Source organism: Salarias fasciatus, chromosome 8, assembly GCF_902148845.1.
Source record: "Salarias fasciatus chromosome 8, fSalaFa1.1, whole genome shotgun sequence".
NCBI classification, from domain to species: Eukaryota; Metazoa; Chordata; class Actinopteri; order Blenniiformes; family Blenniidae; genus Salarias; species Salarias fasciatus.
The window spans coordinates 16,974,077-16,987,445 of record NC_043752.1 but is presented as its reverse complement, the minus strand read 5'-3'; the positions used below and the strand labels follow the sequence as shown (position 1 = coordinate 16,987,445).

Genomic DNA, 13,369 nt, shown 5'->3' with positions numbered 1-13,369 from the left:
CACCATGTTGGCTTCAAATCCTCCTCTGGCTTCGCCCGATCTTCTTGAAGCGTTCCACACTGTAAACAAACTGCATGGACACCCATATTTGCAACCAGAGATTGCTTGTTTGGAGTGATGATATATTTTCACATAATTCTCAAATACAAAATGACAAAAAAAGTGCAAACATGAAAGAAAAATGTGAGGAATTGCACCCATCCATCCATCCATCCATCCATCCATCCATCCATCCATCTTCAATATATTCTGTTCAGGGTTCTCCTATCGGAGCATCGGGGAAATCCTCAGTGGTGTGGTACAGTTGTTCCATAGAGCCAGAAAATAACTCGTAGCATGCTCAACTCAGATGAAAGAAATACGTCTGTGCTTGTAAAAGTGTTTTGCATGTAGGAAATGAAGGAATTTTGACTTTGCTTCAATTCAAATTCTAAAAAAATGTGAAGCTTCTCATTTGATCATTTGATTATTGTTCTTTAAAATGTGTAAATTCCAAAGATAATATCCATAGTGTGCTTAAAGTGGTGCGCTTCAATTTAATCGATATAATGGTAGTTATGACGGAAACTTGCATTAAACAGGAAGCATTAATGTTACCAAGTCTGGGAATGGAGCCCACATCCGCTTTGTAGTGAGCCAATAAAAAGTGCTGTACATTCAGTCTTAATGTTCGCCCGACAGACACCAGTGAAACGCTCAGAAAAACTTCTATCAGGAATCAGACGCATTAAGCTTTTGTCAAATTGACAAAGATAAAGATCTGCAATTCAGCTCAGCTTTAATCGACACTGATGTGAAAGACTCAGCCGTATATTCTCTGCTTTCAAGTCATGGGGCTTTTTGTTACAGTCTCCACAACTGTGCATTTTGTTTAGAATTTCTAGTAGATTCATAGCTGTGGGATCATTTTTAGGGGCAAAGAAGGAAGGTATTTAAGGTAGTAAAAGGGTCATAAGGTCATAAATGTGTGTAACTAATAACTGTTTTCATCCAATTCTGAACTGAAAGAGTGAAAAACTCTCCTCTGATTTCCATAAAGGGAAAAGTTTGGACAATCTCTTTTTCAGCACATCAAAAAACAATTAGATTTTTTTCAGCCTTAAGATTTTTGTCATTGTTTTCACTCCAGTTGTGAATGATAAAGTTAATCTATCAGCAGTTTACATCAATCAGGTACATCTACAGGAAGATAATCAGCTTTGCAGTGTTACAGCGCCACCCTGTGACACTTTATAGGAACTACAGAAACGACAACAGCTGCAGATTCCTGAAGCAGCTCATGTAGGGATATCAGACACTCTCTAGGTCAGAGGTCACATGCAGCCCAAAGACCTTTTTCATCTCTGGACAAAGACACAACAAACGGATCATGTGCAATTCAGATATGTTTTATTACTGTGTGTAATATACAGCGAAACAAGTATTTACATTAAAAAAAAATAACAGTGAGTTAAAACTTCAACACTGCAGACGGTGTTAGACTCCTTCAAGTTCAGCCACAGTGGCGGTAAACACAGTGTCTCTGGGAGTTTGTATAGTTTTGAACTCTGTATTCAGGATGAAGAGCTGAACCGTGGTGAAAGGAATGTGTTGACTTTTAACGTTCAAAGTGCTCCAAAGTCTGAGCGAAGACACAATCTATTGAATCATACAGTTTTTGAACAAGTGGTTTGATTTAATGTCAGAGAGAGAGTGTTTCCCTGGAGAAGTTTCTGTGAGAGATGTTCATTCAAAACATTAACATACACCTTTAATTCTGCTGTAGGCTGACTGGCAGTGTGACGTGGATCATTTCCTCCCAGTTTAATATTTTATCAATAAAACGAAGCTTCATATACAGCATAATATACACTTTTATTCAGACCTGATTTTAAACCCTCTGATGTCCAGAGAGGAAAGCTGACAAATGCTACAGCACTGCTCTTATTCTTGACTTTTCTCTTTTATTTTTGATTTTTTTTTAAGAGTAAACATTTTTTTTTTCTTATCATTAATCCAAAGTTGAAAAAAAACCTTTCTGACACACTTTCTGACATGATTAAAATGTACACATTTATTGCTTATCATTAAATCAGTTTATTTGTATTGACATGATGTGAAGCTATTTAGGGGTGAAGCACATTTTAAAATCTATCTTCTATTTCTCCAACGCTCAGGTTGAACTGCATCATGTCTTCTATATTTATTATCTAGATTTGATGGTGATCCTGCAAAACTCTGTTGAATATTCTAATTTTGCAACTGGAAAATCTCCTACAGGCATGTATAAAAAGACTGCACACGTCTTTTCTGTCGCTTTCTCTGCGGTGAGCAGCCTGCAGAGAACCCGGACCCTGAAAGGAGCTCTGAGGTCGCTGAGAGATTTGACCCCTGGTTTTGTTTCGGGCAGGAAGAGCCTCCTCTCTGCAGACGTGTGCTTCCTCTCAGAGCGGCAGTGAGTCTCTGCTGCCTGAACGAGTCGATGCCCGCTTTATACAACAGCACCCGTGTTCCGCATATACGGTTGGCGTGTGGATCACGTGAAATGTTCAGTCCGGTGTGTAGATGTGCTGTATTTTCAACTTGGCCAGAGAAAAGTACAAAGCACCTCTACATCAGGAGCACAGAATTCAACAGGCTTGAAGTGTACATTCACATTTTCATGTATACTGTGTAGGACAGGGATCTGCAACCTCTGAGAGCATCAGTGACAATTTAAATGGGGGGAAAAGAGTTAAAATGACACAAAATGTAGGGAAAAATGAGAAAATGATCTTAAACTCCCCACAAAATGATTCAAAATTCTATAAAAAGAAAATAAAAATGTGGAAAAAAATTAACCAAAATGGTAAAAACAGCAAAAATGTCAAAATTTTTAACTGAAAAATGCTGAAAAAGAGGAATTTAACGTGTTTTGCGGCTCCAGTTACACTTCATTTGGTGTAAAGTCACAAAAAAATGTCTCTTTTGGTCATAACGCTTGCAGAACCCTGATGCAGGAGCATTGATTCAACTGCTGTCTGAGAAAGAAAGGCAGCATGGGAGGAGAAATATGGCTGTTTCTGTGGAATGGAAAGGTCAAGAAAACCAAAAAAAAAAAAAAACAACCGTCTGAGAGAAGAGACAGCTTGAAACAGGAGGACAGAAAACTGTGGACGAGTATTAAAAGGATGTGAAGCCAACAGCAGGTGGAACTCACTCTAACCTCTCAGACCGTCTGCTCCACCGTTTACTGTCTGGATGCAGACGTGTGGCGAAGAGCAGAGAGCAGGAAACAGAAAAGGGTCTGAGGGCTCCAGACTGGAAGACGTCTTTGTTTCCGTCTCCTCAGACCGGACTGGGCACAGTGTGAGGAAGACAGGGCAGCAGAGAGACGGGACTCAGACTCCCGAAGATCTGAAAAGATGGAAGAAACAGAGAAGAGGAAGCAAGAAGTTGAAACACAGCTGTGAAAATCTAGAACAGTTAAAGAAGACAATCAAATGCCTTAACTTTCACTTGCATTTGAAAATTCAAGATGAAAATGACAAAGCTGGACAAGCATTTTTAACTGACGTGACTATCTCAACAGCATGCTGAATGCAGCACATTCTGTTTATTCTGGACACTTTGAAGAGAAAATAATCAATAATGGTTGTTTTTGTGCAGCCAGACGATAGAAATCATAGCAAATGAACCAAAAACCAAAAGCTAGAGGAAAAATTTCACCTTTTATTACTGAAACATTTATGAAATGAGCAATACAAATTCAGCACAGCGATTACTTATTAAAAACCATGCAGCAGAAATAAAAACTAACCAAAACACAATGTATATTGTGCTTTTTTAGGTTTCGTCTAATTGTTTGTTAGTGGTAGCAAATATGATGCAGATTGGTCTTATTCAAATTATTACTGAATAACATTAATTTAGAAATGCTAAAATAAGTGGAATTGTTTGATGAAATATTGTCACATGCAAATTTAGGAAAAAAAAAAAGTTACAACTAAAACGAAAGCCTGAGGGCCCGTTTACACGACAACGACTTCAAGTGTTTTTCTGGAGCTAAAAGTCAAACATTAGCATTGGGGCGACAGTAGCTCAGTTGGTAGAGCAGGTCATCTTATAACCAGAAGGCTGGCGGTTCGATCCCTGCGTAAAACTGTCGTTGTGTCCTTGGGCAAAGCACTTCACCCACGTTGCCTAGTATGAAAGTTGTGGGAGTGAATGGTTGGTGGTGGACGGAGGGGCCGATGGCGCAGATTGGCAGCCTTGCTTCTGTCAGTCTGCCCCAGGGCAGCTGTGGCTACAGTAGTAGCTTACCACCACCCAGTATGGTGTCAATGAATAATGCAATGTAAAGTGTCTTTGAGTGTCCTGAAAAGCGCTATATAAAACCAAAGCGTCTTTGAGTGTTCTGAAAAGCGCTATATAAAACCAATGCATTACTATGTGTGTTTTCACTTGGTTGTGGTGTAAACGGGGCCTTCAGATGAATGTTAAGATTCTTATAAAACACATGGCATTCTGATGACAGGGCGTCCAGGCAGACAGCAGGCGTCGTGCTCAGGATGGAAAAGCCGGATCGTACCTTCCTTTTCGGATGTTTCTGGATCGGCAGCAGGGCGGGAACGAGACGAAGTAGAAAACACATGGTGAGATTTTTTTTCTTCTTCTTTCAATTTATTTGTGTCAAAAGCATCGTGAGGGAATATATGCAGCGGTCCAAACGCCTCAGAAGCAAAGAGATCAACCAAGCATCTCCGTTCTTTTGCATACTGCAGACATGCTGTACGGTGAAGCGAGCGAAGAGGGAGAAGACCTGGACTAAACCGCTCGGTGAGGAGTGAAAACACAAGAGCTTCTGGATATCCTCACGCCTTCATGCAATTTTACAGATCCTTTCGGTCATAAAGAAGAATTATTCCATGTTGATCACAGCTATAAATGAAGTCTGAAGTGCAACGGGGCTCATGCGGGGTCGGCTGCTTCTCTAAAACTACAAATTTCAATGGATCGCTGTGTAAAATCAGCATTTTCCATCCAAAATAACTTCAAATGGAAAAGACATGAAGAGAACACCACGTCTGTTGGACATGAGGAGTGTGACAGGCTGCTGCAGCACACTGCCAATCCATTTCTATCGATATTAAAGGGCAACTCCGGTTTTTTGACACCTGGACCTTATTTCTAGGTGTGTGCATGCTCATATACTCACTCGGACAAACATCGTGCAGCTCGGAGTCCTCCAGAAGTTATTTAGATCCAACCGATGTAGCCGCACTTAGCGGGGGCCACGGCAATGGAGCTTTAACGCGGGACATAATCTCTGCAAAATCGTTCATTTCGGCTGTATTTCTTCATCCATCGCCAGTGTTATCATAAAGTCAGCTCGTCTACCGTCTTCAGGTGGGTCAGCTGAAGAGCTGACATTTTTCGCTAACTTAGCCACAATTAGCTCGGATGGGAACGTTGCGGAGCTCCTCTCCCCAGCAGAGAGGCACTTAGAGTCGGCCTCGGCTGTCACCGTGCCCCGGCATCTGACTTCCAGGGGCGGAGTTGGAAAACGGCCGTCAGCTGCTCCACGGAGGCTCCGGACACCTGCGAAGACGCACGGCTCGCGCGTGGCCGCTGGATGTCTCGCCTCGCCGGGAGGATGCGTATCTCCGCTCCCCGGCGGATGCGCGCTCCGGGCTGGCCGCGGGACGCGCGCCGACCCGCCGCGCCGCGGCCGGAGCTCTCTTCTCAGCAGGAGAATCCAGATCTCCGCTCCCCAACGGATACGCGCTGCCGCCGGAGCTCTCTCCTCAGCGGGAGAATCCACATCTCCGCTCCCCGGCAGATGCGCGCTCCGGTTCGCGTCCCGCGGCTGGCCCGCAACGGCCCGCCGCACCGCGGCCGGAGCTCTCTCCTCAGCGGGAGAATCCAGATCTCCGCTCCTCGGCGGATACGCGTGATGGCCTGGCCGCGGGACGCGCAATGACCCGCTGCGCCGCGGCCGGAGCTCTCTCCTCGCCGGGAGGATGAGTATCTCCGCTCCCTGGCGGATGCGCGCTCCGGGCCAGCCGCGAGACGCGCTGCGGCGGAGCTCTCTCCTCAGCGGGAGAATCCAGATCTCCGCAGCCCGACGGAAGCGCGCTCCGGGCTGGCCGCGGGGCACGTGGGGACCCGCCGTGCTGTTTCTGGAGCTCTCTACGCAGCGGGAGAATCCAGATCTCCGCTGCCCGGTGGATGCGTGCTCTGAGCGAGGCCGCGGGGCCCCGCCGGAGGCCCCCCTTCCGACCGAAAGGCAATCCAGCGCCGATGGAGGAAAAAATACAGCCGAAATGAGCGATTTTGCAGAGATTATGTCCCGCGTTAAAGCTCCATTGCCGTGGCCCCCGCTAAGTGCGGCTACATCGGTTGGACCTAAATAACTTCTGAAGGACTCCGAGCTGCACGATGTTTGTCTGAGTGAGTCTATGAGCATGCACACACCTAGACATAAGGTCCAGATGTCAAAAAACCGGAGTTGCCCTTTCAGAGGAAAAACTTGAAAAGATGAACCACAGTCCTTTAAGCCTGTGGGTAATTTTGCCAAAGCCAAAAATGTGTCACATCATTCAAGCTTTTAGACGTGAAAAACATCAGACAGGGGATCATCTGGCCCAAAAAACAAAAGAAAAACAGCAACAGCATTATCTTTAGTAGTAATATCACAATCCTCTCAAATAAAACATCCAAATTTAACTCCTACGAGCCACTACGAGTCGTTCGTGTTTGCACTCCCGCCAGTCGACTCATGCCACCGTTCATGCTCATCCCATCGGCAAACCCCACAGATTGCGAGCCATCTGCCGCGCGTCCACGAGCGTCGAGCGCGGCGCCCGTTTGGTGTGTGGTGGCGAGCGCGGACCAGGCAGCAAGCAGAGCAGCGTTTCAGCAGCGAGCCGCAGGCAGCCGACAGAGCGCACACACACACACCGAGGCATGCCAGGGAGCTTACTTAAATCCCCAGCCAGTTCCCCCCAGGATGATCGCCGCCAGCAGAATTGCACCGGCAACCGACCCTATAATGATATTGGTACCGCTGGGGCCTGTGGGGAGGGACGAGCAGAGTTTATTTATCAACAAAATAAACATAAAGACCAAAAGGAGACTTTTCTTTTTAAATCAGATACATGAATGAATGAAGGGACAGGTCTACTATGAAGGACTACCTCTCTGTTTCTCGGGGCCGTCGGGTGGGGTTGGGGTCGGGATGGGGTCAAACACACTGCAGTCCTTCCCGGTGAAGTCCGGATCGCAGATACACTTCACCTCATTACTGCAGGTCTGCACAGCATGGTGAGAAAAAAAACAAAAAAACACAAGAAAGCAATTACTGAAATATGTTTTGCTGTTGCATTATTTGGACACAAGGTGGCGGTCATTGGACACAGGTTGCATTTGTAGAGGGCAAAGGTCACAGGAAAGGGGGTTCTCACCAGGCCAGCAAACAGAAAATTAGGACAAATATATCACTCTGTGGAGCAATAGCATATTTGTTGTTCTGTGTTAGAGGTTTCTCCGGGCTGGGCTCACCCCGTGGTGGGAGCAGATGCGTGAGGAGGAGGAGCCCGGGCAGGTGCTCAGGTTGAAGGTGACGACGGGCAGGCAGCGGCGCTCCAGGCACATCATGTTGGGCCCGCACGGCGTCCCGTCCTCCACGTAGCCCAGGTCCAAGCCGTCGTCCAGCACAGCGTGGCCGCCTCTGCAGGCGGCACAGAATCAGGGCTCTGCGCCTCGTAGAGCCGGTAGGCCGCTGGCTCACCTGCAGTCCAGGTAGCGGTTCTGATGGTGGATGGTGAGGCTGGTCAGCTTCCCCTGCAGCTCCCCGAACCTCGGCCGTGCCGTCAGGTTGGTGCACAGCAGCAGGCCGCACAGCACGTCTCTGAGGGAGGAAAACCACTGAGTGAAACGTTTCACTCAGTCGGAGCTCATGCAGGCTGACTCTGGGGTCAGATACTCACGGTTTGTTGCACGGCAGCCATCCCTGACCGCGGGGGTCGGCGCCGCAGTTCCCCTTCTCCGTGCCTTCAGAGTTCAGCTTCTCATAGCAAAACCTGTCGGCCGAATCTGAGAGGAGACGCCAGAAAAACAGTGACGATTCACGCGAGATGATCGATAGGAAGCATCTCTGCGTCGTCACTCCACCCAAACCTACTGTAGCCCCACAGAGTCCTGCACTGTCCATCTCTTGTCTTACAGCGTCCCCCGTAGCAACGACCCTGACGGGGAAAAACATCACGATGAAGATGATGAGGAACAGGAGGCCGTGAGTTTTAATGATTCTACTCAGGGAAGCGTTGACGTTACCTGTCCGGCTTCACAAATATAGCCGTCCAGCTTGTGGACGTTATGAGGACACTGTGAGAGAAAGGAGTTCCAGATTCGGAAGCCGGTTCATCGGACACTTGTGCGTGTCAGGTCTGAACTCACCTGGCTGGAGTCTCCTGTGCACGTCTCGGCGATGTCGCAGTCGTTCACGGCGTCCCGGCACTTCACGCCTCTCATCTCGTACTGTGGCGAGCAGAGAGAGATACCTGCTGATTCTGGCACAGAGACTCTTGACGCCGCGCACGGCTCGTACCGGAGCATTCTCACCTTGCAGTCCCTGCAGCACAACCCGTTGCTGCACATGGCATTGTGGGTCAACGTGCACTTCTTGCAGCAGTTGGCTCCGCTCTGAGTGCACTCCTGCAGGCCAGAGAGGGTTCACTGTGCATCTGAACACAAATCCAACTTCAAATCTGCACTTCATGCCACCGCATAAATCACAGCGGAGAATGTGCAAACAAAATTGTGGAGGAGGGGCGTGGTTTACTCTCGGCTGCAGGAGAGAGGGAGGCGGGGAAGCAGCTCAGGGAGCCAGTGTCTAAGGTGCAGCAGGTGCTGGCGATTGATGTGATTACTCTCTCCTGCTTGAAGTAGGGTGTTGGACCGGGAGAGAGGAAAGGAGAGCTGGACTGACAGCAGCAGGCTGGAGAGGCCAGCGCACACAAGCCTGAAAAGGCTGAAGACCGGGACGACAAGAATCAAGGACTGCTCGGTGTGGCGGCTAGAGAAGCCTGCCGAATTGAGGGGTGGGGATTGGGCCCACTGATAGACAATAAAGGACGTTTGAACTCACTGGCTGTGGTCTCACCTGTGTCTAGCCGACCCGCTAGACACAGTGGTGGCATTTGTGTGCTACATTGGCACCCGTGGGGCTAGACAGACCCAGGTGAGATGTCCGAACCGCAGCCCGTCCAGCCGGTGGCCCTTCTGGCTCAGATAGTGGAAGAATTGGCGAGGATGCACCAGGAGCAGGCGAATGCCAACTGGCAGCAGCTGGGGGCCCTCCATGACCAGGCCGGCAAGCAGACACAGGTGCTGGAGAAGCTACTGGCTCAGCCCGGCCCAGCGCCGGTCCCCCTCACCGGCCTGTCCCTGCACAAGATGGGCCCAGAAGATGACCCACAAACTTTTTTGGATATGTTCGAAATGACGGCGGGGGCGTGTGGCTGGCCGGTGGGGGAGTGGGCTGTGCGGCTGCTCCCCCTGCTGTCAGGAGAAGCCCAGACTGCAGCACTCTACCTACTGGCATCCACGAGAGGCTATCCAGAGGTGCGGAGGGCCATCCTGGACAGGATGGGCCATTCTCCTGAGGACCACTGGCGCAGGTTCCGGAGCCTCAAGCTGGGTCCGGGGGGTCGGCCCTTCGTGTATGCCCAGCAGCTGAAGGATGCGGCGGCTCGGTGGCTGCAGCCAGGCGGGTCCGCCAGGGAGAACCGCATGCTGGAACAGGTCGTGGTGGAGCAGTTCATGGAGGGGCTCCCCGCCAGGATGTCCAAGTGGGTGCAGTGCCACCGCCCGAGGAGCATCGAGGCAGCCATCGCCCTGGCTAAGGATCATCTGGCTGTCTACTCTGGGGTCCTGGCGACCGAGGAGCGGACCCCAGCCCCCCATCGTCCAACCCCTGCGCCCCGGAAAACCCCCCCGCTGGCTCACCACCGCTTTAAAGCACCCGCTGTGGAGGCTCCGCAGGTCCCGGCCGCTACGGGTGCGGGTTCCCTCCCGCAGGGGGCCGCTCAGACGCCAGGGCAGGAGTGTTGGAGGTGCGGACGACCCGGACACTTCCGTAATGAGTGTCCACTCATGGAGGTCGGTCAAGTGATCCGGGTCGCTGGCTCTCGAACACCCTCGCCCGGTCCAGGAGGGACATACAGGATTCCGGTAAGGATTCAGGGGGGTATACACCAAGGGATTGTGGATTCGGGCTGTCGGCAGTCAATGATTCACCAGAACCTGGTTCGTCCCAGGGCTTTGGTGGGGGGCATCGGGGGTGGATATTCGGTGTGTGCATAGGGATGTTCACAGATACCCCGTTGTGCCAGTGCAAATCAGACACAGGGGTGAAACGCATAAAGTAAAGGCCGCGGTTATCTCCCGCCTCGCACACCCCATGATTCTGGGTACTGATTGACGGGGGTTTCACGGGTTAATTGGGGTGTGCTCACGACAAGATAGGACGGGTCATATGTGTGCCGTGTTCAGTGGTGATGCAAGGTTGTCCAACGCTGTTGACAGGGAGGGGGAATCAGTAGGGCCTCCCCCCGCGGCCCTGCAGGTTCCCGAGCTGCACTCCATGGAAGATTTTCCACTGGAACAGTCTCGTGATGATACTCTACGCTCTGCCTTCGACCAAGTGATAAAGATTGATGGTCACATGGTGCGCCCTGATGCGGCACAAACGTATCCCTATTTTTCATTGATTAGAGATAGGTTGTACAGAGTGAGTCGTGACACTCGGACAGGTGAGGATACCACCCAGTTGTTGGTGCCGAGGAGCCGTCTGGAAAGCTTTTTCCAGGCGGCGCATTACAATGCGATGGCTGGACACATGGAGTATGACAAAACGCTCAACTGGATAATGGCCCGCTTCTACTGGCCTGGCATTCGGGGTGATGTACGGCGTTGGTGTGCCTCTTGCCCCGAATGTCAGTTGGTTAACCATCCAGCCATCCCAAAGGCCCCTTTGTGCCCTTTGCCATTAATTGAGGTCCCGTTCGAACGGATTGGCATGGACCTCATCGGGCCATTTCCCCGGAGCACTCGGGGATATCGCTTTGTGCTGGTTCTGGTGGACTACGCAACGCGATATCCTGAGGCAGTGCCACTGCGCACCATCTCTGCAAAGAGTGTGGCGCAGGCCCTGTTTCAGGTCATCTCCCGAGTTGGAATCCCGAAGGAGATTCTAACTGACCAGGGCACTTCTTTTATGTCACGGACACTGATGGAGCTGTATGGATTACTGGGCATCAAGTCTGTTCGGACAAGCGTGTACCACCCGCAAACCGACGGCCTCGTCGAGCGTCTGAATAGGACTCTGAAGTCCATGATCCGTAAGTTCATCCACAATGATTGTCATAATTGGGATAAATGGCTTGATCCTCTGATGTTTGCAGTGCGGGAGGTGCCCCAGGCCTCCGAGGGATTTTCTCCCTTCGAGCTGCTGTTCGGCAGAAGACCTCAGGGGGTCTTGGACCTGGTTAAGGAAAACTGGGAGGAGGGTCCGAGCCCCAGCAAGAGCGAGGTTCAGTACGTCCTGGATCTGAGAGCGAAACTCCACACACTGGGTCGGTTGTCACAGGAGAATTTGCTCAAGGCCCAGGAGCGTCAACAACGGCTGTACAACAGAGGGGCTAAGCTGAGACAATTTTCACCGGGAGACATAGTGCTTGTGTTACTCCCCTCGTCCAACTCGAAGTTACTCGCCAGGTGGCAAGGGCCGTTTCTGGTCACACGACGAGTGGGGGAGGTTGACTATTAGGTGGAGCGGGCTGATAGGGGAGGAGCAACGCAGATTTACCACCTCAACCTCCTTAAAGCATGGAGGGAGGCGGAGTCCGTTGCTCTGGTGACGGCGGTTCATGAGAGAGATAAACTGGGGCCTGAGGTTCCAAATTCCACCATTCCGGCCTCGCTCCCTTGTGATGACCATCTCTCGCTGTCCCAGAGAGCGGACGTTGCCGCCTTGCAAAAGCAGTTTGCTGATGTGTTCTCTTCCCTACCAGGACGTACAAATCTCATAGAACACCACATCGAGACTCTGCCCGGTGCGACTGTACGTTCACGTCCGTACCGACTGCCTGAACATAAAAGAAAAATTGTTCGGCAAGAATTAGAGGCTATGTTGGAGATGGGAGTAATAGAGTCCAACAGTGCCTGGTGTAGTCCCATTGTTCTGGTGATGAAGAAGGATGGGACTGTACGCTTCTGTGTGGACTACCGCAAGGTGAATGATGTGTCACGATTTGATGCCTACCCAATGCCCCGGGTCGATGAACTCCTGGACCGGCTAGACACTGCTCGCTTTTTCACGACACTGTATTTGACTAAGGGCTACTGGCAGATTCCCTTGTCACCAGAGTCCCGGGAAAAATCAGCTTTCTCCACTCCGTACGGGTTGTACCAATTCGTCACACTTCTATTCGGGTTGTTCGGGGCCCCAGCCACGTTCCAACGTCTCATGGACCGGGTCCTGCGCCCACATGCCGCATATGCTGCCGCCTACTTGGATGATGTCATCATCCATAGTGATAGCTGGGCGGAGCATGTGCGGCAGGTGTCCGGGGTGCTCCGGTCGCTGAGACAGACGGGGCTCACGGCCAACCCGAAGAAGTGTGCAGTTGGACAGAGGGAGGTACGGTACCTGGGGCACCTCTTGGGCAGTGGACAGGTGCGTCCACAGATGGACAAGACAGCCGCAATTGCAGCCTGCCCGCGGCCCAAGTCCAAGAAGGAGGTGAGGAAGTTCTTGGGGCTGGCTGGGTACTATCGGCGGTTCGTCCCTGGCTTCGCAGACCTGACCAGCCCCCTGACTGACCTGACCCGAAAGGGTGCCTCAGATCCGGCCCAGTGGACGGAGCAGTGCCAGATGGCGTTTGAGCAGGTGAAACAGGCCCTCTGTGGGAAGCCGCTTCTCTACACGCCTAACTTTTCTCTCCCCTTCATCCTGCAGACCGATGCTTCCGACAGGGGTGTGGGGGCGGTGCTGTCCCAGCGGGTGCGGGGCTTCGACCGCCCAATCCTTTACATCAGCCGGAAGCTCTCTGAGAGGGAGTCGCGGTACAGCACCATAGAAAAGGAGTGTCTGGCCATCCGGTGGGCGGTCGGGGCACTTCGCTACTACCTGCTGGGACGGGCCTTCACCCTCTATTCGGACCACGCCCCGCTCCAATGGCTCCACCGCATGAAGGACACCAATGCCCGGATCACGCGGTGGTATCTGGCGTTGCAGCCCTTTAAGTTCAAGGTGGTTCACAGGCCGGGGACACAAATGACGGTGGCCGATTTCCTTTCTCGCCCTCCAGGGGGGAGGGTGGGGGAGTAGAGTCAGCCGGGGATC

At 51.1% G+C, this 13,369-nt stretch overlaps 1 protein-coding gene across 1 annotated transcript in view; it reads right to left on the bottom strand.

The window, feature by feature from the left end:
• Positions 1–4,422: 4,422 nt before the first annotated feature.
• The window catches only part of LOC115393808 (disintegrin and metalloproteinase domain-containing protein 11-like), a 28,041-nt gene continuing 19,094 nt past the window's right edge, over positions 4,423–13,369 (bottom strand). Inside the window, exons 19-28 of the mRNA XM_030098918.1 lie at positions 8,584–8,676; positions 8,419–8,499; positions 8,286–8,346; positions 8,144–8,218; positions 7,950–8,055; positions 7,751–7,870; positions 7,522–7,690; positions 7,158–7,272; positions 6,944–7,034; positions 4,423–4,567 (exon numbers count right to left, since the gene is read on the bottom strand). Of these exons, the coding sequence (XP_029954778.1) occupies positions 4,525–4,567; positions 6,944–7,034; positions 7,158–7,272; positions 7,522–7,690; positions 7,751–7,870; positions 7,950–8,055; positions 8,144–8,218; positions 8,286–8,346; positions 8,419–8,499; positions 8,584–8,676 (954 nt within the window). The 3' untranslated portion in view covers positions 4,423–4,524. The remainder of the gene's footprint in view (positions 4,568–6,943; positions 7,035–7,157; positions 7,273–7,521; positions 7,691–7,750; positions 7,871–7,949; positions 8,056–8,143; positions 8,219–8,285; positions 8,347–8,418; positions 8,500–8,583; positions 8,677–13,369) is intronic.